At 44.2% G+C, this 26,997-nt stretch overlaps 1 protein-coding gene across 2 annotated transcripts in view; it reads left to right on the forward strand.

Moving 5' to 3' along the window:
* The window catches only part of PIK3R5 (phosphoinositide-3-kinase regulatory subunit 5), a 147,928-nt gene that overhangs the window by 102,739 nt on the left and 18,192 nt on the right, over window positions 1-26,997 (forward strand). For both annotated transcript variants that reach the window (XM_044296922.1, XM_044296923.1), the window contains exons 5-15: window positions 506-644; window positions 732-801; window positions 1,529-1,703; window positions 2,639-2,795; window positions 4,713-4,793; window positions 7,445-8,210; window positions 10,173-10,329; window positions 10,851-10,970; window positions 11,296-11,415; window positions 15,037-15,130; window positions 24,564-24,640. In XM_044296922.1, the coding sequence (XP_044152857.1) occupies window positions 506-644; window positions 732-801; window positions 1,529-1,703; window positions 2,639-2,795; window positions 4,713-4,793; window positions 7,445-8,210; window positions 10,173-10,329; window positions 10,851-10,970; window positions 11,296-11,415; window positions 15,037-15,130; window positions 24,564-24,640 (1,956 nt within the window). The remainder of the gene's footprint in view (window positions 1-505; window positions 645-731; window positions 802-1,528; window positions 1,704-2,638; window positions 2,796-4,712; window positions 4,794-7,444; window positions 8,211-10,172; window positions 10,330-10,850; window positions 10,971-11,295; window positions 11,416-15,036; window positions 15,131-24,563; window positions 24,641-26,997) is intronic.

Raw genomic sequence — 26,997 nt, forward strand, 5'->3', positions numbered from 1 at the left:
GGCTGCGGACAAGAATAGGACATGTACAATTTTTTTTCGGTGCCACGGACCGGAAGTGCGGATGCGGACAGTGAACTGTGTGCTGTCCGCATCCGCACTTCCGGTCCCCGACCCTATTAAAAATGAATAGGTCTGCATCGTTCCGAATGGATGCGGACCATTCATGCGGATGTCTGAATGGACCCTTATAGAAGGGACAGTTTGGATGGACATCTTAGTCTTTTTCTGCCATTGTGATTGTCACGTTTGTATCTATGAAGAACACGATGGTGTAAAGAAAAACTGTCAACTAGGTTACTTACATTTATCACAATCTGACTGATTGCTATAAGCAATTAAGCCTTTTTTTTTTTTTTTTACACCAGTTTTGATAAATCTCCTCCTGAATGTTTTAAAATGAAACAAGTTGTCACCGGTGTTGGCATGGGCGTCCAGCGTTCATTAATATAGCGTTAACATTTGCTATTCTAACTGTGATGTGTCCATCTGTCTGTCTGCATTGCAGGCCCCCTGGATTCCTGAAGAGTGTAGCCTTCTATCTAAAGCCTTTGAGACATTTCACGTCTTCCTTACTTGGCCGGCGCCATACTGCGACATTTACCAGGAGATTTTGAGCTTTATTAGTGAGGAGCAAAAAGTTCCAGGTACTTTTATAATGCTGTAATAATCATTGTTCTGTACATACCGCCACTCCACAGCGGGGTCAGTGATGATGTCATTTCCGTTGACAGGGATCACCTATCAGCGTCTGGTCAGAGCAGAACAGGGCCTCTCGACGAAATCACCCTTGCCCAGCATTGTGTAAGTGAAGGTGAAATTCGCTAAGCACTGAACATTCAAGGGATTGCTCCATGAAAAAGATTCCAAAAAAATTTCAATCCACCACCAGGATCTGGACACTTTTGTAATTGCATGCAGATAAAAATTTTGTATAACCACAGAATTTTTCAATAAGATCTATCTGTAAAGCGCCACCTGCTGTTAGTTAGTTTCCTTATTTCTCTGTCCCCCTTTCTGAGGTGGTTGTACATGCTCAGTTCCATCCTTCAACTGCCACCAGCCGTATCTTCAGTTTGAAGATGTGGTAGTTACAAGGAGAGAGAGCCGCAGCAGAAAGGACATACCATCTCAGCAAAAAATCTCAAAATTGGAATTGGAGCAATGAATGGGAAGAGCTCTGGATCCACGTGGTGTACAGGGCTGGTTCTCTGTTAGAAAAAGAGATTGTCATGTACTATATGATATCTGATTTTCATTTGTTTACACCAGTCATGGGATACCCCTTTAATTGCTGCAGCTGGAATATTTGTGAATACTACCCATTGATGAGATTTACGCTTTGCTAATCCTATTTAACCCACATAGTATCGACACTAGCAATGTAAACTAAAGATCACACCTAAATGTAGGTATAGCGCCACCTTGTGTTTGACTTTCAGTGACTACAAAAGTGGGCTTGGAGCCAAAGCAAAGTAGCAAGAGAGCTGAGCGTGAGTTTAATGTCTCAAAAGTTTTCTCTTTCTTCTAGGACGGTGCTCTTGGTGAACCCTCTAGAGCTTCCTAAAGAGTTTCTGTCAGTCGTTGACAATCTCAGCAACACAGAGCAAACTGTCCAAAACACTTACATTTCTCTCATCGAGCACCTGTACCAGGCCAACCTAGGACCATCCCCTCAAATCACCGATATAAAGGAGAAACTCAAGGTAGGTGTAACTAATGTGCTGCATGTTACTACAGGACCACAGAATATTAAATTAAATGCAACAGGAACCAAAAGGTGCCCCCAACACCTACAATATAGGTTTTCTGTTGCCTCTACCTGACCCGGTCATGCCTCAGAGGGTTTGAAGCATGACAACTTACCCACAGTACCATCTACCCACAGTGCCGTGAGGTTCTTAAAAGAGGTTCTCCGGGAATTAAGAAAATGTAAATACTTAAATATTACTTTATTATAAATATATACCCAAATACCTTTCATTAGTTATAATGGCTCATTTTGTCTTGGGAGCAATCATTAGGAGAAATAAAATGGCCACCATACTATTAGTACACACAGAACCTGTCTTAATCACACAGCAGGACAAGTTACTTCACAACACTGAGATAAAGCGCTGCCTCATCCTCCTCTGTCCTCTGCTTGTCAGGGATTATGATCCTGAGTACAGCTGATAAAATGAATCTCTATAGCAATGGAGATCATGAGGAGACATGAGGTACAGAGAAGAGGGTGGGGTAACAAGCATCAGCACTTGTTTGTATGCAGTCTCCATTACCTCAGTCTGTCCTCTCTGTACTTCATGTCTCCTCATGAACTCCATTTCTACAGAGATTTAGCTAAAGATCATCTGTATTCAGGATCACTGACAAGCAGAGCAGAGAGGAGGATGAGGCAGCAGCTCTATAGCTCAGTGTTGTGAAGTAACTTGTCCTCCTGTGTGATTAGGACAGGTTCTGTGTGTACTAAAAGGACGGCAGACATTTTATTTCCCCTGATGATTACTCCACAAAAAAAACAAGCCATTATAAAGTAATATTTAAGTATTTTTATTTTCTTAATTCCTGGAGAACCCCTTTAAATTAGTGTTCTCAGCTGAATACAGATGTGATTATGTCATGAAGTTATGTCTCTTTTCAGTCCAAGACTGTAGAGGAACTTGAAACGGTCGTTGCCGATTTGACAGAGACTGTAGAACAAGCAGCCAATGACAGCGACATAGGAAAAAACAGGGAGTGGTTAAAGGCAAAGCTGCAGGAGATTGGGAAACAAGCTGATTTTCTAGGGGACAAAACAGGTGAGTTTCCTTTAAACCCTTTAAGACCGAGCCAAGTTTTGTTTTTGCTAATTTGTTTTTTTCCTTTCTAATCCTTTCTTCCTTCCAAAAGCCACAACTTTTCAAATTTTTCATTCACATAGGCATAGAAGGACTTATTTTTTTCAGGACTTTTTTAATGGCACCATTTAATTTACGATACCTTGCATTTCAACACAATTCTGCTACAGTTTTTTGGGTCTAAAATTTACATGAAGTCCTTATTCTGTGGGTCAATACGATTATGGCAATACCAAATTTGCATATTTCTTCACTACGGTGTTCACCATGCAGGAAAAATATTTTGATATTTTAATAGTTTGGACTAGGGTTGTCACGATAACAAAATTTTGATTCGATTTCGATACCATGAAAAAGTATTGCAAAACTTGATACCACGCAAAAAAAAAAAAAAAAAGCATTTAATGGAATGTCCGGCCCATAATTGAACAGTCCTATTGTCACCGCCAGATCTCTGAGAAGTTCTGATAGACGTTCTTCAGTACCTCCTGCATGATCTTCTTTTGTTTTGCTTTCGCTTTGACATCTCTCCTCCCTCTCCCAGCTGTCATCTATTAGCAGCGATTGCCTCCCTATATATCTCCTCCCATACTGCCTCACTTTGCAGTTTATATTACTTCCTGGATTGTGTTCTCTGCTTGAAGTTGCTACAGCTGGTTCTTCAGATAAGTCTATTTCTGTATTTGTTGTTTTCCTGTTGGCTTGATTCTAGGTGACCCTGACTCCCTCCATATTAAGTGCAGGGAGCCGGTGGTCGCGTCCCCTCACTATTTTAGGGTTTGCAGTCTAGGTACGTGGACATGCAACTTTCTATCACTGAGATCTTTGCATGGGCTGAGAAGACAGGGAGAGCTTCAGGGCTTTAATAGGGCTCACTCTTTTGTTCCTTAGTTTTGGATCAAGCCAGTCGGATCCTTATTTGTAACTTCTTGTTTTCTGCTACACCATCCGTGACACCTATCCTATTTTTTGGGGGGACAAGGTTACTAAAAAATGGCGTTTTTATAGTGACGTTTTTATTTATTTATTTTTTCTGTTACGGTGTTCACCGCAAAGGAGATTTTTTAAATATTTTAATAGTTTGGACTTTTTGGACGTGGCGATATGTAATATGTTAATTTATTTATTGCTTATATATTTTATATGTAAAATTGGGAAAGGGGGTGATTTATACTCAATATTTTGGTGTGTTTTTTTTTTACTTTTTATTTTTTACTTTTTATTTAATAACTATTTCCCCCCTTGAGGGTTAAAATCTGGGATCTTTTGATCTCTTGTCCCATTCACCCTAATAGAGCAAGGAGCTTACCATGGCAGCCAAAGCGTCCAGGCTGCCGTGGTAAATTGCGGATCCGCAATTCCGGATCCGGGCAGCACATCGTGCTGCCCTATAGAAATGAATGGGTCCGCAATTCTGTTCCGCAAAATACAGAACAAAATTGCGGACGTGTAAATGGACCCTTATGCTGTAATTTTTTGTCATCATATGGGACTCGAACATTCAATCTTCTGATTGCTTGTCCCAGAGACTGCAATAAAATACAACTGAAGTCTATAGAATTTTCACAGGCTTCCTTAGGCATTGCTTTTCAGGCAGTTAGGCCCTATGCCGTCATAGAAAGTGAACAGAGCCCCGTGATTTCGCCACAGGAGCTCCTGTGTCTAACCTCACAGATGCCTTGGTCTTTAGTGACAGCAGCATCTGAAGTTAAATGGCCAGGATTGGCGTCATCACCGATCCTAGTCACTGCTGATGGGTGCCTGCTGTAGGAATGCACGGTGGATGAATTCTAAGTCTGCGTTTATATCCTGCTGTATGCCAGCAGTTGTTACCTAGTCATAAAAAAATGTACAAGACCTTCTTTTACCTTTAACCAGGTATCTCCGCGGGCCAGTTTCAACCCATCTATCTTCCAGTTCCCAAATGTTACACATACACCTGGGATCAGGACAACTTTGGTAAGAAAATATATATGTATGTTTTTATACATTACTAGTATATTCTAAGATTGCCATGATGTTTACTGTAGCTATTGCATCCATTTAACTGCTCTAAATTAGCCAATTAAGGAATTTGCTATTACAACAGTCTCTAACCACAGACATGTACATCAGCACCTTATCTAATTTCTTGGTAACTCCTTCCCCCATCACTCCTGTCCTTGATTTACACTGAAATCACTAAAATGTTTGCAAAATCTTTACACAGTACTGACAGCAATTAATACCGCCATTGTGCTGTTTTCAGGGTTATATACTCTGCTTAGAAGTCTCTGACATGCTTAATGCATCTGTCAGAGTTATCTCATTAAGCTGCTTTTAATTGTTACTGGTGATATCTGATTGAGACTATTGGTAAAAACAGTCCCACTGATATTTCAAGATTAACAAAGCTCTAATTGGCCCACAGTATAAGAAATGCGGGGAAATATCCTTGTTTAAAAATTAACTTTTATACGATATACATTAAAATATACACCTAGGGATGTATCACAAAACATATAGTCAAGGGGTTCTCTGGTGTCGACCCCACTGCTGGCAGGAAGGAAAAGGCACTCCTTAACACTGATGCGCCTGTATGTGCGCTCAAAGTGTTACCAAACCAACACACACAAACAACATATATTGAGGTGCAATAATAAGTACCCCACTTCTGGTAGAGCAAGGAAAAATGTTACTGCCGCGCCTGTGTAGACGCAGGCAGTCTTACCTTACCGACCAGGTGACTAGGATCAGCGCAGCAAGGGACCAGGCCTGATGAGAGGGAGTGTAGACAGGAGATGTAGTCATGAAAATAGCGGTGCTATGCCCTATATCACCCTATATTCTTGGCAGGAATGGGGCCTATTTTCATGCTACCTGTCTATACGGAGCACTCGCCCTGAGAAGGACGACCCCGTCCGGATGCCTGTCCCTAGTTAGGACCTGAACCCTAGAATACAAAACAGAACAAAAATAGATACTATAGTGACGACAAGCCTCCCTTGGGAGGCTTGTAGTCACTATAGTATCTATTTTTGTTCTGTTTTGTATTCTAGGGTTCAGGTCCTAACTAGGGACAGGCATCCGGACGGGGTCGTCCTTCTCAGGGCGAGTGCTCCGTATAGACAGGTAGCATGAAAATAGGCCCCATTCCTGCCAAGAATATAGGGTGATATAGGGCATAGCACCGCTATTTTCATGACTACATCTCCTGTCTACACTCCCTCTCATCAGGCCTGGTCCCTTGCTGCGCTGATCCTAGTCACCTGGTCGGTAAGGTAAGACTGCCTGCGTCTACACAGGCGCGGCAGTAACATTTTTCCTTGCTCTACCAGAAGTGGGGTACTTATTATTGCACCTCAATATATGTTGTTTGTGTGTGTTGGTTTGGTAACACTTTGAGCGCACATACAGGCGCATCAGTGTTAAGGAGTGCCTTTTCCTTCCTGCCAGCAGTGGGGTCGACACCAGAGAACCCCTTGACTATATGTTTTGTTTTGTGATACATCCCTAGGTGTATATTTTAATGTATATCGTATAAAAGTTAATTTTTAAACAAGGATATTTCCCCGCATTTCTTATACTGTGGGTAATTGTTACTGGTGCTATAAACCTTTTGGTGTAGATGGATAAATGGAGATGCTGTATTCCTCAGGAGAGGATGGGCATACGGTATATATATAATGTATGATGCCTCCAAAGCAGAATTGGTTTACTTGGACTGCAGTCTCTAATGCACAGGGCAATGATCGGGAATGAAGCATTTGGTCCCGATCACCTCCCAATCATTCGGCTAAACTTAAATGCAACAATCATCCCTTCTGTATGAGGATGAATGATCACTGCTGCGATTGTTCATCCTCATACAGTTTGTTGGCAGCACATCAGTGTTCACACAAGGCAATGATTAGCCTACAAACAATTTAGAAACATTTTGTTCCAGATAACTAGTCAGATGTTCGGGCCATGTAAAAGGGCCTTAAAGGCAATCTATAACCAGCGCCCTCCTTCTCCAGCTGTTTGCATAGACACACAAGTAATTAAAAAAATGTTTCTTTTTTGCAGATACGAGGCTTTGTTCCCAAGTTATGATACTTTTTCTAAATATGCAAATTAGAAATGTTGGTGCAATATTGCAGCCAAGCTCCGCTCCTTTCTGTGGTCAGTCCCACCCTCGGTGCCTTGCGATTGCCTGGGCCTAACAATCAAAGCATCCAGGGAGGGGCTGGCCACAGAAAGGTGCGGAGCTTGGCTGCAACAAGAGCAATGGGGACGCCCACATTGCACCAAAGGCCTAATTTGCATATTAAGTATCATAACTTGGGAACGGAGCGTTTTAATCAGGTGAATCACTGCTAAGTGTCTGTGCAAACAGTTGGATAGGGTGGTCACTGGTGAAAGATTCCCTTTGAAGGAGTTTTTTGCTTTCCCCATATTGATGACCTATCCTCAGGATAGGTCATGAATTTCAGCCCAGTAGGTGTATGGGGGTCTGACCCCCACCAATCTGATATTCATTACCTATCCTGAGGATTGGTCATCAATATGGGGAAGCAAAAAATCCCTTTAAGTCTTACTTTGTTTTGCAATGTAATCAGATATTAATTGACCATTAAATACTTTGGCAGATGTCCTAAATAACATACTTTTACCTAAAGAAGACACTAGAGCAACCAGTCTTTCTCCAGAATATGAAGTTAATGAGGAAGACAACGAAGATGGTGAAGAGGAAGAAGAAGAAGAAGAGGAATTGGAAGAGGTAGAAGAGGAAATTAATGACAATAATACCAAGAGAGATTCTGTATTCTCTAGTAACTCCAGACGTTATGTGTACTGGAGCATGCCAAGTGACGTACAAGAGAAAGCCAACATGGCCAACATCTCTAACCACTCCATGCAATTTGTCTCCAACCTGTCCAGTTGTGTAGATAGTGGATACATTGAAGACAGTGATGACAGTTCCCAGGAGACACCAGAAAGGATAGATTACCGAGAAGAAAAGGTCAATCGAAAATTTACTCAAAAGATCCGTAAACTCTTTACACCCAAGAACCATTTATCTAAGGGAAAGTCAAAGACTGATTTGAGCAATTCTCCCACCCATTCTCTAACAGGATCTATGTCCAGTTTGCAGAATATACCATTAAGACGAGCAGGTAGCTTATGTACGCCGCAGGTGAGACGAGTGCCTGTACGATCAAAAAGATCTCAGTCACTTCCCCAACATGCTCTTGGTGCCCATATCTGGGAAGTCCAACAGAACCAAAAACTGGCTTTGAAAAGAAGGCCTTTCCTGAGCTCTAATGAGGACTCCAAAGCTTCCACATTGAGGGTTGTGGTGTTTGGTTCTGATCGAATTTCTGGAAAGTTAGCTCGAGCTTACAGCAATCTAAGGTAAAAACCCTACATCTTCTGCCCCTTTTTTTATGTATTTTATGAAATATCAGAATAAATCAAATCCCCTCCATACATCTCTGACCTAATCTCCTGACCCCTCCTCACATGTAATCTCCAGTCCACAACCCGTCCTTTCCATACATCTCTGACCTAATCTCCTGACACCTGCTCACATGTAATCTCCATTCCACAATCTGTCCGCTCCATACACCTCTGACCTAACCTCCTGATACCTTCCCACATGTATTCTCCAGTCCACAACTTGTCCTCTCTATACACCTGTGATCTAACCTTCTGATACCGCCCCATGTGTAATCTCCAGTCCACATACTGTCTTCTCCATGCATCTCTGACCTAATCTCCTGATACCTCCTCACATGAAATCTCCAGTCCACAAACCGTCCTCTCCATAAATCTCTGACCTAATCTACTGATACCTCCTCACATGAAATCTCCAGTCAACATGTTCCCTCCATACATCTCTGTCCTAATCTTCTGATACCTCCCGACATGTAATCTCTAGTCCACAACCTGTCCTCTCCATGCATCTGACCTAATCTCCTGATACTTTCTCATATGAACTCTCCAGTCAACAACCTTTTCCTCCCATACATCTCTGTCCTAATCTCCTGATACTTCCTCACATGTATAATCTGATCCTGATTTTCTCTCCTCTAGTTTGCTTCCAATATTTCTCCTCTGCATCCTGTATACTCTGGGCCTCATTAGCCCACCAGATCAGACTCCCCCCTACCTTCGAATCCCTAAAGGGAGTCTGTCACCACATTTGAGCATATTAGACTGATCAAATAGCGTTATATGTGCCACCGAGAACTTAAAAACTGTACCTTTGTTGTATCTAATGGAGTTTTCTTTCAGTCAAAAATGAACTTTTAAGATTCTGTAAATGCGCCCTCTTAAGTGCCCAGGGCGGCGTCTCAATCGTCCGAGCCCCAGGCGCATCTCCTCAACGGCTCATAACCCCGCCCTCCGTGTGCTTTACTCTCCTCCTCTTTCCTTTTCCACTGCGCCCACTACGAATTTGACCGCGCAGCCGCAGTGGAAAAGGAGAGAGGAGGAGAGTAAACGGGCGGGCAGAGGCACACGGAGGGCGGGGTTATGAGCCGTTGAGGAGGTGCTGCCTGGGGCTTGGACGATTGAGACGCCGCCCTGGGCACTTGAGAGGGCGCATTTACAGAATCTTAAAAGTTCATTTTTGGCTGAAAGAAAACTCCATTAGATACAACAAAGGTACAGTTTTTAAGTTCTCGGTGGCACATATAACGCTATTTGATCAGTCTAATATGCTCAAATGTGGTGACAGACTCCCTTTAAAAAGCAACTTGCATACTCACCTCTTCAGAAAAGCGTCTCCACTTCATATATCAGCAGCTTCTACCCTCATCTAACATCCCCTTCACCCTTTCCTTCTAGATTGTAAGCCTTCAGTGGCAGGGTCCTTTCTCCCTCTGTACCAGTCTGTTACTCATTTAGTTCATGTTTATTGAACTTGTTGCTTTTTGTCCATTGTCATGAATTTAAAGGGAATCTTGTGGGCTCCAAAATACGGCCAAACTAGCGCAAGCAGTGTACAGTGTAAGTGACCCTGAGTCAGTTTATGTAATTTTTTTACTAACTCATTCTTACGCTGTGCTCCCATGAACCAAAAGTAAATGTATTGAGAGGACTCCTCCTTGAGTCCTCTCAATTATGTACATGAGCTTGTGAGTCCTCTCAATGCATTTTACGGTTGTTTTGTGGGAGCACAGCGTCAGAACGCGAGTATGATGATAAAAATTACATAATTGGACTCAGCGTCATTGACACTATACACTGCATACTCTCGTTTGGGTTGGGGCCGACAAATTCCCTCTAAACCCTTTTTTATATGAACAGTTCCATAATAATAGCTTCCAACCAATGCTTTCTTTGCTCACTGTCTCCAACTTCGATTTTCAGGTTAAAGGAAAGTAAATGCCCACTGTTAACAAGGTTCTTTAAGCTACAGCTATACTACGTGCCAGTGAGAAGAAACAGTCTTTCTCCAACCGTAACACTGACAAACCCTGACTCCCCTTTAAAATCTCCAAGCCCATCAGGAAAGAATGCTCCAGAGGTAAGGTCTATCTAACCTAGTATGATGTAGTAACCACTGAATTTCCATTATGCACTGTAGCAAAATATGTAGCATTAAAGGAACTCGGTTGCAAGCAGCAGAATTATGAATGCAGCTCTTGATGTGAATGTTAGTATTTAAAGACTACCAAAGATCAACAGGGCATTCTAGATCCCTGACTGAATATAACTGAACAACAAAACTTAAAGAGGACCTGTCACCTCTCCTTACTTGCCTGTTTTAATTGCTTCATGCATTCCCCATGTAATAACAATTCTGGAAAATCTATTCTTATGGCTCTATGTTGTGATATTCCCTTATTATTTCTACTAGAAGTTATGAATGAATTACTAGCAGTCTGCAGTAAGGGTACAGAGGGGAGGTAACCGGTTGGGGGTGTATCCCCAATGGCAGCACTGATTGGATAGAGTGAGTCTGTGCAGGTACACACCCCCAACTACCTGCATTCATTAAAAAAATGTTTAGGTATGAACTAAATGTCACAGTGTCTATCCCACCAGGATATGACAGGAACAGAGGAAAGCACTAATGACATCTCTCACTACATCGGGATGCTGGATCCATGGTACAAGAGGAACATCCTGGGTCTGATGGATCTTTCTACATCCGTTCTCTCTCAGGTAATCAAAAACTCTGAGCTACTTGTGGCCATTTCACAACTTGTCAGACTCCCAAATATAAGGCAGGTCCTCACAGATATATCAGAGTTAAAGCCCAAGGAAAACCTAAACAGGCTGTGTGCTACATGTCCAGTGATTTTTCCCTTTGACATCCCATTTCTATGGGGAAGCGTCGGCACCATGGACAGCTGAGGAAACTGCTGAGCACCATAGAGATAGCTCATAGCTGTGTCTTGACCTTGTTTGGCAGTACCATCAGCTACTTAGATACCGTGTATTTCAATACAATTGATGACAGATTGTTCTCTTCTATACTCTCTTGCAGTCTTCTACACCTGAAAATGGACTAGCAGAGACCCAAAAGCTGCCCATACTTTCCGACATGGTGCTGTATTATTGCCGTTTTGCCAACCGGTCTCTACTTCTCCAGTTGTACCAGGCTGAGGTAACCATGCTGTGCATCAAATGGTCTAGGGAATATCCTTCCTGCATCTAGATCAGTGCCTCATTAAAAAAATATAACTTTATGGTTTTCATAAGAAGTGAGTTCCTGGTTAATACATTTCTGACTAAATAAATGGCCATTAAATAGTTTGTTTAATTCTATCTTCACAATGCTTCTGTCACTGCTAGCTTTTTAAAAATACAGCCTACACTAGCAAACAAACAATCTCAAAGTCCTAATTAGAGATGAGCGAATTTCTCAAAAATTAGATTCAGCCGGTTCGCTAAATTTTTATCTTTTAATCCCTTGTCCTATTCACCCTAATAGAGCTCTATGAGGGTTAATAGGATTTCACACTCTCCCTGCTGCCCTGTGCTCACAGCAGCAGGGAGCTTACCATGGAGGCCAAGGCTTCAGTAGTATCCTGGCTGCCACTATAATCTATCGGAGCCCCATGATTACACTGCTAGGGCACCGATCACAACTGCCACTGTACCACCAATGAAGAGGGCGGAGGGGACCCTGTGGCCACTGCCACCAATGATTTTAATACTGGGGTGGGGGAGGGCGCACTGCACCGCCAATGATAATTTACCTCTAATACAGATACAGGAGGCGGGTGCCAGTGGCAGAGTTACATAGCCGACACCCGGCCTCTCTGACAGGGAGCTGCGATCAGCGTCAGTTAACCCCACAGGTGCCAAGGAGTTAACTGCCACTGATCGCAGCTCCCTGTCATAGCGTCCGGGTGCCGGCTATGTGTTTCTGCTGCTGGAACCCGCCTCCTGTGTCTGTATTAGACGTTAATTATCATTGGTGAAACAGTGGCCACAGTTCCTCCCATCCTCTGCCCCTCTCTCTCCTCATTGGCGGCAGCAGCAGCACAGGGGGGAGGGAGGGACTGCTTCCTTCTCCACTGTGCTACTGAGGGAAAATGGAGCACGCTGAGAGCAGCGCGCTTCATGTTCTGTGATACTAGACTGTGCAGTAGCAGGGCCGGTGCTACCATAAGGCAGACCAAGCGGTCGCCTTAGGGCGCACCCTGGGGGAGGGCGGAAAAATGTGACATGAAGGGGGAGAAATGTAACATGGGGTCTGATGGCTGACATTGGGGGCTGATGTCTGACATGGCGTTCTGATCTGAGGTCTGATTAACATTGAGGGTCTGATTGGGGCTGTGAGCTGAGGTCTGATTAACATTGGGGGTCTGATTGCTGGTCTGACCTGAGGTGTAATGGAAAATATTTTTTTCTTATTATCCTCCTCTAAAACCTAGGTGTGTCTTAGAGGGCGAAAAATATTGTCCTTAAACCAGCCATTGTCTGAAGCAGAGAGAAGAAACCAGGACCACAGAGAGGAGAAGCGAGGGGGGGGGGGGGGGCGCCAAAATGTAGCTTCGCTTGTGTTGGCAAAAATCCTTGCACCGGCCCTGTGCAGTAGCACAGCCTAGTATCGGTAAAAGGCAGATCCCGGTATCGAATCTATACGGTACAAAAGTATCGATTTGGTATTGATATTTCGATAACCGGTGCAACCCTACTCCCAAGTGCGATCAGCTATATCATCATCGAGTACTGTCTTCACTTCACTGATGTCCTCCTCAACTCAACGATCTCTGGGTCAGGAGACTGACCGCTTGCAATAACAGCCCCACACCACTATCCTCCTCACTACTTGCCTGCCTACCGGAGGAAGCGGCGGATGTCTCCTCTACATCTTGGCTGGCCAGTAGCTGCTGAATGTCCACTAGTAGCTCGTCCTTGCTGTATAGTGGAGCTGAGCCCACAGCATATAATACTTGTCTGGCTGAGGGAACAGAAAAGGACAGAGGCAGGTTGAGGACAGGTGAGGGCACAGGGCCTGCTCCCGGGCCATGCCAACTAAGGGTTGTGTCTGACAAACCCACCAACTCTTGGCTGGCCAAGTCAACCATTCAAGAACCGCTGGGTTGCTGGTCAAGACACGACCGCTAGATGACACTGGGAGTTTAGGCCTCTAACTGCGACTCCTGCTGCCACGCCCCCTTGCTCTGCTGCGACCTGTGCCTGCGCCAGAAACATTTAGGCCTGTGCCACTCCCCTGGCACTTCTCTGTCTGACATACTGTTAGATCAAATAAATAAATAAAAAGGAAATTAAAACACCCCCAAAAAAAATTCTCACTTCACCACACAACGGCTAATAAGCATTTTTCCCCCCACTTTTTTCATGCCAAAGAAGGCTTTACAACATTTAACTGCACCGCTGAATGGCAAATGGGCCCTTACTTTTTTCCACTTATACACGCCACAAAAGGCTTTAGAACATATAACTGCACCGCTAAACAGCAAATAATATATATATATTTTTTCCACTAATACATGCCAAAAAGGGCTTTAGAACATATAACTGCACCGCTGAATAGCAAATAATATATTTTTTTGCCACTAATACACGCCAAAAAGGGCTGTAATTTTCTCACTTCACCACACAACGGCAAATACTTTTTTGTGCCACTAGTACACGCAAAAAAGTGCTTTAGAACATATAACTGCACCACAGAACGGCAAATAGGCACTTACTTTTTCCCACTTATACACGCCACTAAAGGCTTTAGAACATATAACTGCACCGCTAAACGGCAAATAATTTATATTTTTGTGCCACTAATACACTCCAAAAAAGAGCTGCAATTTTCTCACTTCACCACACAACAGCCAATAAGCCCTTTTCCCCCACTAATACAAGCTAAAAAATGCTTTAGAACATATAACTGCACCGCCCCAGGGGAAATAAAACGTATAAATATTTCCTTGTAATAAACCCTGTTAATGGCTGTATCAAACAGCACTTGCCCCAATAACAAGAATGGTTTTCTGGAATTACAAAGCTGTATAATAGCAATTTGGATCTGCAGTCAGTGCAGCAAGGTATAATAGGATTGTTCTTATTACCCAGGCTGTAAACTCCCCTACTGAACCTCGTTCTGCTTCAATACTGTGGAATGATTCCTTCCTATCCTTTTCCTGAACTTCTATACAGCAAAATAAAAGTTTTAAAGTATTTTCTACCACTGTCCATAGCAACTGCTGACGTCTCTCCCTGCACTAAGTACACTGGAAAATGGCTGAATCCAAGATGGCTGAGGCTATTTATAGGGCTGTGACATCCCAGGGCTGGATGGCTGCATGCATGGCATTGTGGGTGATCCCTCGTTCGCAGAGTTCCTTGCTCTATGTCCTCACACGTGCAGCAGTCATTTTAGGAAAAAATGTGATTCGTTACCACGAAGCGTGAGGAAATTCGGATTCGGTGCAAATCGAATTTTTCCTGAAATTCGGATCGAATTCCACTTCGTCAACTTCAATTCGCTCATCTCTAGTCCTAATCATGCTTTTGAATTCCAACTAGTAAGTTTCACTTGCAATACCCCGTATGACCATATGGAGTGCTGTTATGAGGAAACATCCATGACCAGCACACAACAGAAGCTCCATTCATTTACACTCAATGTCCACCTATTGGTTGGAAGTTACTTAGAAAATAAAAGGTAATATCCAGTACTGGAGATGTTACCAATTACTGGAAAAATTTAATTCCCTTAAAGGCTGCTGCTTTATGTACTGCTTTCTTTTGTCTGTAGATCACATTTGACGGTGGAAGGAAACAGACAGAGGTTTTTATCCAATCACTAGAAATGGGGCACTCTGCAGCATTAAGAGCTATAAAGGCTTCAGGTAAGGACTGCTGTGAGAGATGATATCCAAATAGTTAAGAAAGTTGTTCAATATACATATATACAGTGGATATAAAAAGTCTACACACCTCTGTTAAAATGTTAGGTTTCTGTGATGTAAAAAAATGAGACAAAGATAAATCATTTCAGAAATTTTTCCGCCTTTAATGTGACCTATAAACTGTACAACTCAATTGAAAAACAAACTGAAATCTTTTAGGTAGATGGAAGAAAAAATATAAAAATAAAATAATATGGTTGCATAAGTGTGCACACCCTTAAACTAATACTTTGTTGAAGCACCTTTTGATTTTATTACAGCACTCAGTCTTTTTGGGTATGAGTCTATCAGCATGGCACATTTTGACTTGGCAAGATTTGCCCACTCTTCTTTGCAAAAACACTCCAAATCTGTCAGATTGCGAGGGCATCTCCTGGGCACAGCCCTCTTCAGATCACCCCACAGATTTTCAATCTGATTCAGGCCTGGGCTCTGGCTGGGCCATTCCAAAACTTTCATCTTCTTCTGGTGAAGCCATACCTTTGTAGATTTGGATGTATGCTTTAAGTCGTTGTCATGCTGAAAGATGAAGTTCCTCTTCATGTTCCTCTGTCACAACCAGACAGCTGAGAAGCTCTGACAGAGGCCTTTCAGAACCTCCTCCTTGAGTTCTCTTGTTGTGCTGTTCAGTTGCTCATCTCGTTAGCCTCTCTCAGCTGTCATGTGTTGGACTAATTGCTTCCCTTTAAATTCCTCCCCAGAATGCTTTTCTGGGCGGCTTATACTTCTTCCTGGAGTGTGTGTGCTTGCTGGTCTTGTTCTCCTGTCTGCTACAAAGCTAAGTGTTTGAACATTTATTTGTTATTTTCTGTTTGCTGGATCCCAGGTGACCCTGACTCCCTCCGTATCTTGTGTAGGGAGCCGGTGGTCGTGTCCCCTCACTATTGTAGGGTGCTCAGGGATTATATAGTCAAGGTACGTGGATATGCAAACTTCCACCATTCGGATCTTTGCATAGGCTGAGTAGCCAGGGAAAGTGCCAGGTCTTCTGCAGGGGTCTCCCTTTTGTTCCTTAGCTTTTGGATCCAGCGAGTCATTTATGCTTGTTGCTTTGCCTTGTTCCCTGTACACCGTCCGTGACATCCTCTTTCTAGAGAAGCCTGAAGGTTTTGTGCCAATATTGACTGGTATTTGGAACTGTTCATAATTCCCTCTAGCTTAACTAAGGCCCCAGTTCCAGCTGAAGAAAAACAGCCCCTTGGCATGATGCTGCCACCACCATGCTTCACTGTGGGGATGGTGTTCTTTTGGTGATGTCACTCTACCCTATAGCCCAGACATATGAAGAATACAGAGATTGTTGTCACATGTACCACACAGCCAGTACTTGCCAGATATTCCTGCAGCTCCTTTAATGTTGCTGTAGGCCTCTTGGTCGCCTCCCAGACCAGTTTTATTCTCGTCTTTTTATCAATTTTGGAGGCACGTCCAGTTCTTGGTAATGTCACTGTTGTGCCATATTTTCTCCACTTGATGATGACTGTCTTCACTGTGTTCCATGGTATATCTAATGCCTTGGAAATCCTTTTGTACCCTTCTCCGGACTGATACCTTTTAACAATGAGATCCCTCTGATGCTTTGGAAGCTCTCTGTGGACCACGGCTTCTGCTGTAGGATGCGACTAAGAAAATTTCAGGAAAGACCAACTCGATCAGCAGAACTTTATTTGGGGTTAATCTGAGGCACTCTAAATGATGGCAGGTGTATGCTGACTCCTATTTATCATGATTTTGAATGTGATCGCTTAATTCTGAACACAGCTACATCCCCAGTTATAAGAGGGTGTGCACACTTATGCAACCACATTATTTTTTTTTGTTTTCTTCCCTCCACCTAAAAGATTTTAGTTTGTTTTTCAATTGAGTGGTACAGTTTATAGGTCACATTAAAGGTGGAAAAAGTTCAGGAATGATTTATCTTTGTCTCATTTTTTTACAGCACAGAAACCTGACATTTTAACAGGGGTGTGTAGACTTTTTATATCCACTGTGTATATATATATACTTTTGACTTTCAGGCTCCATATCTCACCATCCACTACAGCTTCGAACGTGAGACTCCCATCATTTTATACACAATCATTTCATACATAAATTGGACTTACGACTATTTAGCATATGATTAGTTATGCAGATTCTTGTCATGTAACTGCATTGTTAGTGTTTTGCTCCTAAAATTCTACATTTTAATTTTTATTATTTTATTAGTATTTTATAAATCCACCTTTGGCTTTCAGCACTGCCTGAATCCCTCTGGACAAGCTCACTTTCAGATTCAAGCATTTCTCGACTGAAATCTGTTCCCAGGTCTCTTCTACATGTTTCCAATGTTGGTGTATACTGGTCGACTCACTTGGGTACGAATACAGCTTTTTCTTCAACTCTACCCACATGTGTTCGATTGGGTTGGGGTCTGGGGGGGCCAATTCAGCACCTCTACTTTATTGTCATTGTACAACATTTCTTCGCCAATCTCCACGTACTGTATGCTTTGGGTCATCATCCTGCTGGAACACTATGTTGTCCTTTTCATACCCATAGTACTCGTCATGTAGGATATTCACATATAGCTCAGCACTGAGACCACTATCGATCCTGGTCAAGTATCCAATACCTTTGGCTGTGAAACAACCCTATATCCACAGGCTTCCTCCACTGAACTTGACAGTTCCTTCAATTTCTCAATCCATTAGCCCCCTTTTCTCCTGTTTCTTCCAGACCTATTTGAACCCATCAGAGCCCAGTCTATTGATTTTCGTCTCTTTGCTCCAAATCACTCGTTTCATCACCAATTTTTTGCAAACTTGCATACTCGAGCTGACGCTTCTTATAACAATATTGGTGTCGAGGCTTATTCACCTTTTTACAAGCCACCATTCCAGACTTGTGTAATGTGCGTCGTATGGTGCTTGCATGGAGATCTGTGATCTCCCTATTATGAAGCGTACAAGCCGCCTCCACTGCCGTGTTTGTCGTGGCAGAACTGATAGACCTTGTGATTAGCAGACTTGTTGACTCCGATATTTTGCCTGGACATCCACCTATGGGCTTTGGAATGGATGGACTTCAATTCGTATTCTTCCACCTGTCATGGCGCTCACATGATGGAGTCTGGCAATTGTCTTGGCCGAAATACCACAATCGAGCTGGAGGATGCGGTTTCTCTTTTCTAGGGAAGCCTTCGTCATGGCGGATCCTGGATTCGAACCAGTGACCTTTCGCTTGGGAATCCACCTAATAACAAACTAAACTATTAGGGAATGTGAGAACAGGTTGTAATGTGTAGTAAAGAAGAAGAAAAAGATTGTTCCACCACCAGGAGCAAAACAGTAACAATGCAGTTACATGAGAAGAATCAGAAGAACTAATCATATGGTATGTATCCAATGTATGTATGAGATAGCCAAGGTGATTGTCTATAAAATGTTGGAAGTCTCACATTGGAGACTGTAGTGGATGGTGAGATATGGAGCCTGAAAGACAAAAATTCTAACATTGTTACCCTTTTGCTCGTCAGTGTATATATACTGTGTAAATGTATATATTGTGACACAGTGAGAGGTTTGGTCTGGGAAAACAGGTATTTTCCTCCCAGCATGTGCTGCTGGGCTGATTTACAGCCAGGTGAGGTCAAATACCGGACCGGATTTTAAATGCCGGTCCGGGTTTTGGCAGCACCTGGCTGTCCTTAAATAAGCCGCTAGGCTCAGAAGCCATGTCTCTGTGTTGGGATCTGGAAGCCTTGTGTCTGGATGAAGGCTTGCTACCTGTTTGGCGTGAAAACAGGTTGGTGCTGCTATGCTCAAGGACTCTTTGAGGCAGAATTGCCGCATGGTGTGAATTACCACCGCAAGGTGGCTTTTTGTTTGAATATGACTTCTTGTTTTGTCACTTGCCTAAAGTGTGAATAAAACACTGAACTGTTTGATCCAAAGAACTTGTTGTTGCCTCTATACTGCGTCCGCTAATCCTGTCTACCAGAGTGAGTCCCCACAACTGGTGGAGGATGCGGGTAAAAGCAGTGAGGCTGGCTTGGACGCCGATATATTTGGTTTTTGCATTTTTCAGGCACGGTTGTATGTCATAGATTAAACCAACTGTATTACAATCAGTGCCCCACGACACAATGGAGGCTGTTGTGAAGGCCCTCATTGAGGCTATTCTGCAGTAGCGAGAGACAAACCTGCAGCAACGCGAGGCTAATCAAGCAGCAGCAGGAGACTAACCAGTTGCTGCTACAACATGTGATGGCTTTGCAGACAACAGGAGCAACCCCGAGCGCCCACGATGCCCAAAAAGCAGTCCGTGCTGCGATTTCTAAGATGACCCCCGCAGACGACATCGAAACCTACCTGGCGATGTACGAGAAAGTGGCCATCAGGGAAAAGCTACCCCGTGACCAGTGGGCTGAGGTCGTTGCTCCATTCCTGGCATCCGATTCCCAGCGGGTGTATTTCGACTTGCCGGACGATCAAGCAGCCGACTACCAAAAAGTAAAGGGTTCAATTTTGGCAAGACTGGGGGTGAATGTCTTTGTCTGGGCCCAGCGGGTACATTAATGAGGGTTTAAGCCAGCTGAGCCTGCGAGGACCCAGCATTATGACTTACTCCACTTCTTGCAAAAGTAGCTACAGCCTGATGTGCTGAGTCCCCCGTCCATGCTGCATAGAATATTAGCCGATATCTTCTGGAGGGCATTGCCATATACCCTCTCCAGCACTGGATCGGTCAGGTGTCTCCTGGCAATGCCCTTGAGATGGTGGACCCGGTGGAACGCTATGAAGCTATCAGGAATCGAAAGGAGGGTTCTGTCAGGAGGGGGATCGGCAAACCCCGATAATCTCCAACCCAGGCCCGGAGATTTGAGCCGATAAAACCCGCCTGGGATGTTCCCACGGCGGACCTGGCTCTGATAGTCTGCTGGCAGTGTCAGGAGCCTGGCCATGTAAGGGCTGACTGTCCCCATCGGGTTGAGCCCATTGACACTAACTATGGCTACCGTCAGTCGCTATATGCCAGGAGGCTGTGTGCAACAGTTACCCCAGAGTCTCTAGATCACTTGTGCCAGGTGGAAGTGGGAGACACTCCGGTGAAGGCTCTGCTGGACTCAGGGAGTCTGGTGACCCTAGTAAGGGCTTCCCTGGTGCGGTCTCCTGAGTATACTATAAAGTTGGGGTGGTGTGCCTCCACAGAGACTTAAAAAGACTACCCCACAGTGCTGGTGTCTTTAACTACGATGGCCGGTAGATGGACCCATGAGGTGGCTGTCGCCACAAATCTACATTACGAACTCATAATAGGGAGAAACTGCCCGGGCTTCCCAACACTGTGACTGATACCCATGAGACAGGGTTAACCCTAGCAGAGTGGCCCAGCTCAAGGGGGAAGACCAGAACCCTGGGAACCTGAGACGAAGGGCCAGCGGTAGGGGTGACCGCCACTTCGGTGGAAGAGGGGGAGACAACCCTGCTCATTGTGATGGTGGGAGACGTGGAGGACTTGCCGCTGGGTCATGAATTGGCAGACCTCAACGTCTCCGGGGATAATTTTGGTACCACCTAACGTCGGCACCAATCCCTATCCCGCACCTGGGAAAATGTGTTCATAGTAGATGGTGCCACAACATCCTGTGGCAGAGTCAGTGTTTCCCCATTTTGTGGTTAAACAAGATATGTTGCATCTGGTAAACCAACTACAGGGTGAGCAAATGGAACAGTTGGTGGTCCCCAAGGCTTATCGCGAGCTTGTGTTAGATCTAGCACACCAACACGTTCTCGGGGGTCACCTGGGGCTGCAGAAAACTCAGGATCGTATTCTACAGTGGTTTTACTGGCTCAGCATATTCAAAGAAGTGGAAGAGTTTTGTAAGTCTTGCCCGACCTGCCAGATAACTAGCCCCCAGCCACATTTCCGTAGTCCCCTAGTACCTCTCCCGATTATCGAAGTACCGTTTGACCGAATAGCTATGGACCTCATAGGCCCAGTACCGAAGTCCCCCAGAGGGCATCAACACATTTTAGTCATTCTAGACTACGCCACTCAGTACCCGGAGGCGGTGCCACTGCGACATACCTTGGCCAAACTCATAGCTAAGGATGTTTTCCTGAGTAGGACTACCTAAACAGGTTCTAACTGACCAAGGGACCCCTTTTATGTCCAAGGTGATGAGGAAACTCTGCACAGTTGCTGCACATAAAACAACTACAGATGTCCGTTTACCATCTGCAAACGGACAGTCTGGTAGAACGGTTTAACCAAACATTAAAAAATATGCTGAAAAAGGTAGTGTCTAAAGATGGGAAGGATTGGGACCGCCTGCCCTACCTCATGTTCGCTGTGCGAGAGGTACCCCAGGCTTCTACTGGGTTCTCGCCCTTCGAACTGCTATAGCTATATGGCAGACAGCCTCTGGTCTCTTGGATGTGGCCAAATAGGCATGGGAACAATAACCCACTCCACATAAAAGTGTCATTGAGTAAGTTACCCAGATGCAAGATCAGAGAGCATACGGAGGCAGCTCAGCGAGCCCAGAGTTGGGTCTATAATTGGCATGCTCGGGTCCGGATCTTTAACCCGGGCGATCTGGTTTTGGTTTTGATGCTGACTGTGGACAGTAAGTTCCTGGCTAGGTGGCAGGGGCCCTATGAGGTACTAGAGAAAACTGGAGATGTAAACTACAAGGTACACCAGCCAGGGCGGCGAAAACCGGAGCAGGTTTACCATGTAAATTTACTCAAACCGTGGAAAGATAGGGAAACCTGTACAGAAGACAGCCCACGGTCGGGTTTTCTAGGAGAAGAGGTACCGGCCCCTCTGTCTGATGCAAGAGAGGCGGCTGCCACAGTAAAAATTGCTGACAGCCTTTCCTCTAAACAGACTCAAGAGGCCAGGGAGTTTGTTTGAGATGTGTTCTCGGACCTCCCTGGACGCACTTCCATAATCCAACATGACATTGTCACTGAGCCTCAGGCAAAAGTCCGATTAGAAACATATCGGGGGCCCGAGGCTTGGCGACAAGCCATATCGGAGGTGGTGCAGCTAATGTTGCAGCTAGATGTCATTGAGGAGTCAAAAAGTGAATGGGCCAGTCCTATGGTAACACGGTTTTCAAATTCGATGCGTATCCCATGCCCCGGGTGGATGCGCTCATAGAGAGGTTAGGACAAGCCCGGTATTTTCTGTTTTGGACCTCACGAAAGGGTACTGGCAGGTGCCCTTAACGGAGGCTGCCAAAGAGAAAACTGCCTTCATCACGCCTGAGGGTCTGTATCAATATAAGGTCTTACCCTTTAGTCTGCATAGCGCCCCCGCCACTTTTCAGCGACTAATGGACATTGTGCTTCGTCCACATCGTTGGTACACTTTGGCTTACCTGGACGATATTGTCATCCACAGTACCGACTGGGAAAGTCACCTACACAAAGTGCAGGCTGTACTGGACTCCCTTCGTAAAGCTGGCCTAACCGCTAACCCAACAAAATGTGTGATAGGGTTAAAAGAGACTAAGTACCTGGGGTATGTCATTGGGCGCGGAGTCATCAAACCCCAAGTCAACAAAATAGAGGCAATACGGAATTGGCCCGACCTGTCACCACTAGGCAAATAAAGTAATTCCTGGGAATGGTGGGCTATTACATGAGGTTTGTTTCCCACTTTGCTACTCTAGCCGCACCCTTGACAGGACTCTTGAAGGGACACAAGTCAATGATGGTTCACTGGGATGATTAAAGGCTTTCTTTGCTTTGAAGTTGGCCCTGTGTGGGTCCCCGACTTTGTAGTACAGACCGATGCCTCCGAAGTAGGTCTCGGTGCTGCACTGTCTCAGGAAGTCAACGGGGAGGAGCATCCCGTTGTCTTCCTCAGCCTTAAAGAGGACCTTTCACCTAAAAAAAAAATTTAAACTAAGACTATAGCGTTACTTACATGCCCCCATGATTTCTTGAACGTTAATTATTTTTTCATTCTGTGCCCCCGTTTGTCCGCTATGCCCCCCGCAATAATTCCCGCCGTCTATGCTAATGAGCCAGCCTCAAATTGGCTGGCTTTAAAAGTTCTCCCGGTCGTGCCTTCCATCTTCTCCCTGGCACGGAGCGCATCCAATCAGCGCGCTCCGCTCTTAGCCGGATAGACGAAATCGCTCCAGTTCTCTGAAGTCTCGCGAGAACTGGAGCGTCTTCTCCCTGGCTAAGAGCGGAGCGCGCTGATTGGATGCGCTCCGTGCCAGGGAGAAGATAGAAGGCACGCCGAGGAGAACTTTTAAAGCCAGCCCATTTGAGGCTGGCTCATTAACATAAACGGCGGGAAGTATTCCGGGGAGCATAGCGGACAAACGGGGGCACAGTTTGAAAAAAGAAATAACGATCAAGAATTCATGGGGGCATGTAAGTAAAGCTATGGTCTTAGTTTAAATTTTTTTTTTAAGGTGAAAGGTCCTCTTTAAGCTCACCCCAGCCGAGACTCGGTATAGTATAGTAGAGAGAGACTGTCTGGCTATCAAGTGGGCACTAGAATCTCTCCGCTATTTATTGGGGAGAAAATTCTGCCTGGTGACTGACCACTCCCCTCTTAAGTGGATGAGCCAGGCCAAGGACAGAAATGCCCAGGTCACCCGATGGTTTCTCTTCGTACAAAACTTTAAGTTTTAGATGGAACACAGGGCAGGCCGGTTACAGGACAACGCGAATGCCCTCTCCCGGATACACAGTCTGGCGTGTGTTCACCCTCTCAGGGTTGAACAAAGGGGAAAGGGGGGGGTATATGACACAGTGAGAGGTTTGGTCTAGGAAAACAAGTATTTTCCTCCCAGCATGTGCCGCTGGGCTGATTTTAAATGCCGGTCCGGGTTTTGGCAGCACCTTGCTGTCCTTAAATAGGCAGCTGGGCTCAGAAGCCATGTCAACAATAGGATTGCTTGTTTTGTCACTTGCCTAAAGTGTGAATAAAACAACAAATCCTGTCTACCAGAGCGAGTCCCCACAGTATATGTATATATATTATGTGTTAAATCGGACAGACCTGTGAAGTAAAGCATACTTACCTGCTCTCAGTGGTGTGTTACAGCTCCTTCACCCCCCAGCCGCAATGACATTTCCTCCATGTATTACATCACTGAGGCACTTGACACATGGAGGGCATGTCACTGCTGCAGCCAGTTGGCTGCAGCAACCATGTGACCCATATCAAACGTGATGTTGAGAGGTGGGGACTAAAGCAATGCAGTGGTGGCGAGGGTACAAAGGAGATGAAACCTAGCAGCAGGGAGCAGGTAAGTATGCTTTCCACCGCAAGTTCAGCCATATGGATGTGGTCTGCCAAATAGTATACAATACATGACTGATTCGCCATGGTGCCTAATGTTGCTTTCTTCTCTTAGGCCCTGGCTGCAAGAGGCTTGGGATTGATGGAGATCGAGAGGCAATCCCCTTTACACTACAAATAGTTTACAGCAAGGTATGTTTAAAATCAATGTAAAAAGTTCCACTAAAATAGTAAGGACCGTTGGGTGCACCTAGCCTTTCTGCTGTCTGAGGCAAAAACTGAGACAGCAAACCCCCCCCACCCCCCAAATGCCAATTTGTTAACCAAACCATTCCCTTTGTGCCCTACTGTTAAATACATACTTGGAAAACATTACATATAGAGCTACAAAACACACAGGATTAATATAGCACCACATACCACTTACATCCAGTAAAGTCTCTGCTGATGTAGACATTCTTTCTTTATCTTCTCCATTCAGACCAGACCAGACCACCATGATTATTTCTTTCAGCCATCTTTTGTCTCTGCCGAGTTTGAGAACTACTTTTCCATCCCCCCACCCACCTTCTGGACACCCTATCCTGCCACCTATAATACTATACTGTAGAAACAGATAATCCCCCTGAAAATACTATTACCACACAGATAGTTCCCGTTTATTGGCACACAGTGCCCTAAAAATGACTGCGCCCAGAAAATAGTGTCCCTTAAACTTATAGTGCCGTAAACATAGTGTGCTACAAAAATAATTGTGCTAAGCTGATACTGTGCCAGGGTGCTTTCAAATGTAACAGTCCTCCCAAAAGTCCCAACAATAGTAAAAATTCTCTACCAGAGTGCCCTATGTTTAGATCACCTACGGTCTCTAGTTAACCCTCCTCTTATGTTAGCTTTCTGTTACTATCCATGATGTTAACGGGTCGGTTTTGACCCGTGTCTTAAATCAGCCATAAAATACTCTCTGAACAATTATTTATCATCCAATTTGTTTCTTACCTCTTGGTTACCTTGTTAGGCTTCTTTATCCTTGAAAAGATTGGTTTTAATATTTTTGGTGTGACCCCTTAGACCTTTCTTTTGATAGCATACCTCTCATTTTCAAATTAAAAAAATGGTAAAATAAACCTCAATAGAATATTATTAGTAAATAAAAGGTTGTTATGTCACCAGAATGTTGCTGAGGAGTATTTGAACACATCTCTTAACTTTTTTTTTATATTTTTTATTTTATTTTAATAACATTAACTATAATAACATTGATGGTGTTAGGGTCAATTTTGACCCATATATATTTACTATTTTCCTCCTGAGAAGTTCTTGTCCAAGGTCATAGCTAGTAAAAAAATTCTCACACGTGATATTGTGAACCCCGCAGTCCAGTAGTCAAATCAAGGATTACACGTTGTCCTTGTTTTTTTTCAGGGATGCCACTTTCGGGTTTGCCGTTGTAAATCTGTAGGTTCCATGCATAGCTTGTTTTTGCATCACAGGCTGCCCAGATTTTTATGCCGTATTTGCCTGGCTTACTGGGCATATACTGCCGGAAGGGGCAATTTCCACGGAAAGGGATCAAACGTTCATCTACTGTTACCTGAGGCCCAGGGTTAAACATTAGTGGAAGGAGCTGAACCCATTTCTCCCAGACATCCCTTATGGGAGTAAGCTTGTCAGATTTTGCTCTAGTATCTCTGTTGTCAAATCTGAAAACTCTTGATATCATTCGAAAGGTGTGAAGTGACATTGTTGCTGGGAAGATATATCTGCCTCTTGACTTGTCCCAAAGACTATCAGTGGCCTCATTATAGGATCTGTACACTCCAGCGAGAAGAAGAACACCAATATAAGCATCTAGGCATTCCTCATTTATGTCATTCCACATGTTGCCATGGACTTTTTTTCCTTCAAGGTTTGTCATTGCAATGATCACTTTTTTTAGTGACAATGGCATGAACAGTTCAAAACATGTTTTGATGTCACTTACTCTCGTCACAGCAAACCTTGTGATCCCAGGGGTCATTTTGATTACATCTGCAGCAGCTGCCCTGCCATGTAAGTCAGGAGGTTCTGAACTCCAACAGATCTTACCACTTTTGGATTTGAATGTTTCAGCAGGAACAGCAGCAGGTTCAGCACTGGTGGCCTCCTCATCAGACTCATCAGATGTGTCTGTGTATTCTGGTTGATACTCTACTTTATCTTCTGCCTCAGAAACCTGCTCATCCATATCGCTATGCTGCTCTGTGTCCTCTGCCTCATTTTCATCCAAGATATAATCCAGTATTTGGCTTCCTGTAAATCTTCTCACTCTTGCATGCTGCATATTGGAGATGATTACTCTGCAAGTCAGCAACTCTGAAATGTATTGGTCCTATGTTTCTTTACTTTATTTAGAGAAGCAGACAAGCAGGCAAAGAGATGGGCCCCTCGCTAACTACAGCTCCCAGGGCTGAGAGGTGATTGGCTGTCAGTGTTACTAAGCAGAGGGAGGGTTTATTAGTGTCCTATAATCCTATATTATAACTGGGTCAGAATTGACCCTAACACCA

This window comes from Bufo gargarizans, chromosome 6 (assembly GCF_014858855.1).
Source record: "Bufo gargarizans isolate SCDJY-AF-19 chromosome 6, ASM1485885v1, whole genome shotgun sequence".
NCBI lineage: Eukaryota > Metazoa > Chordata > Amphibia > Anura > Bufonidae > Bufo > Bufo gargarizans.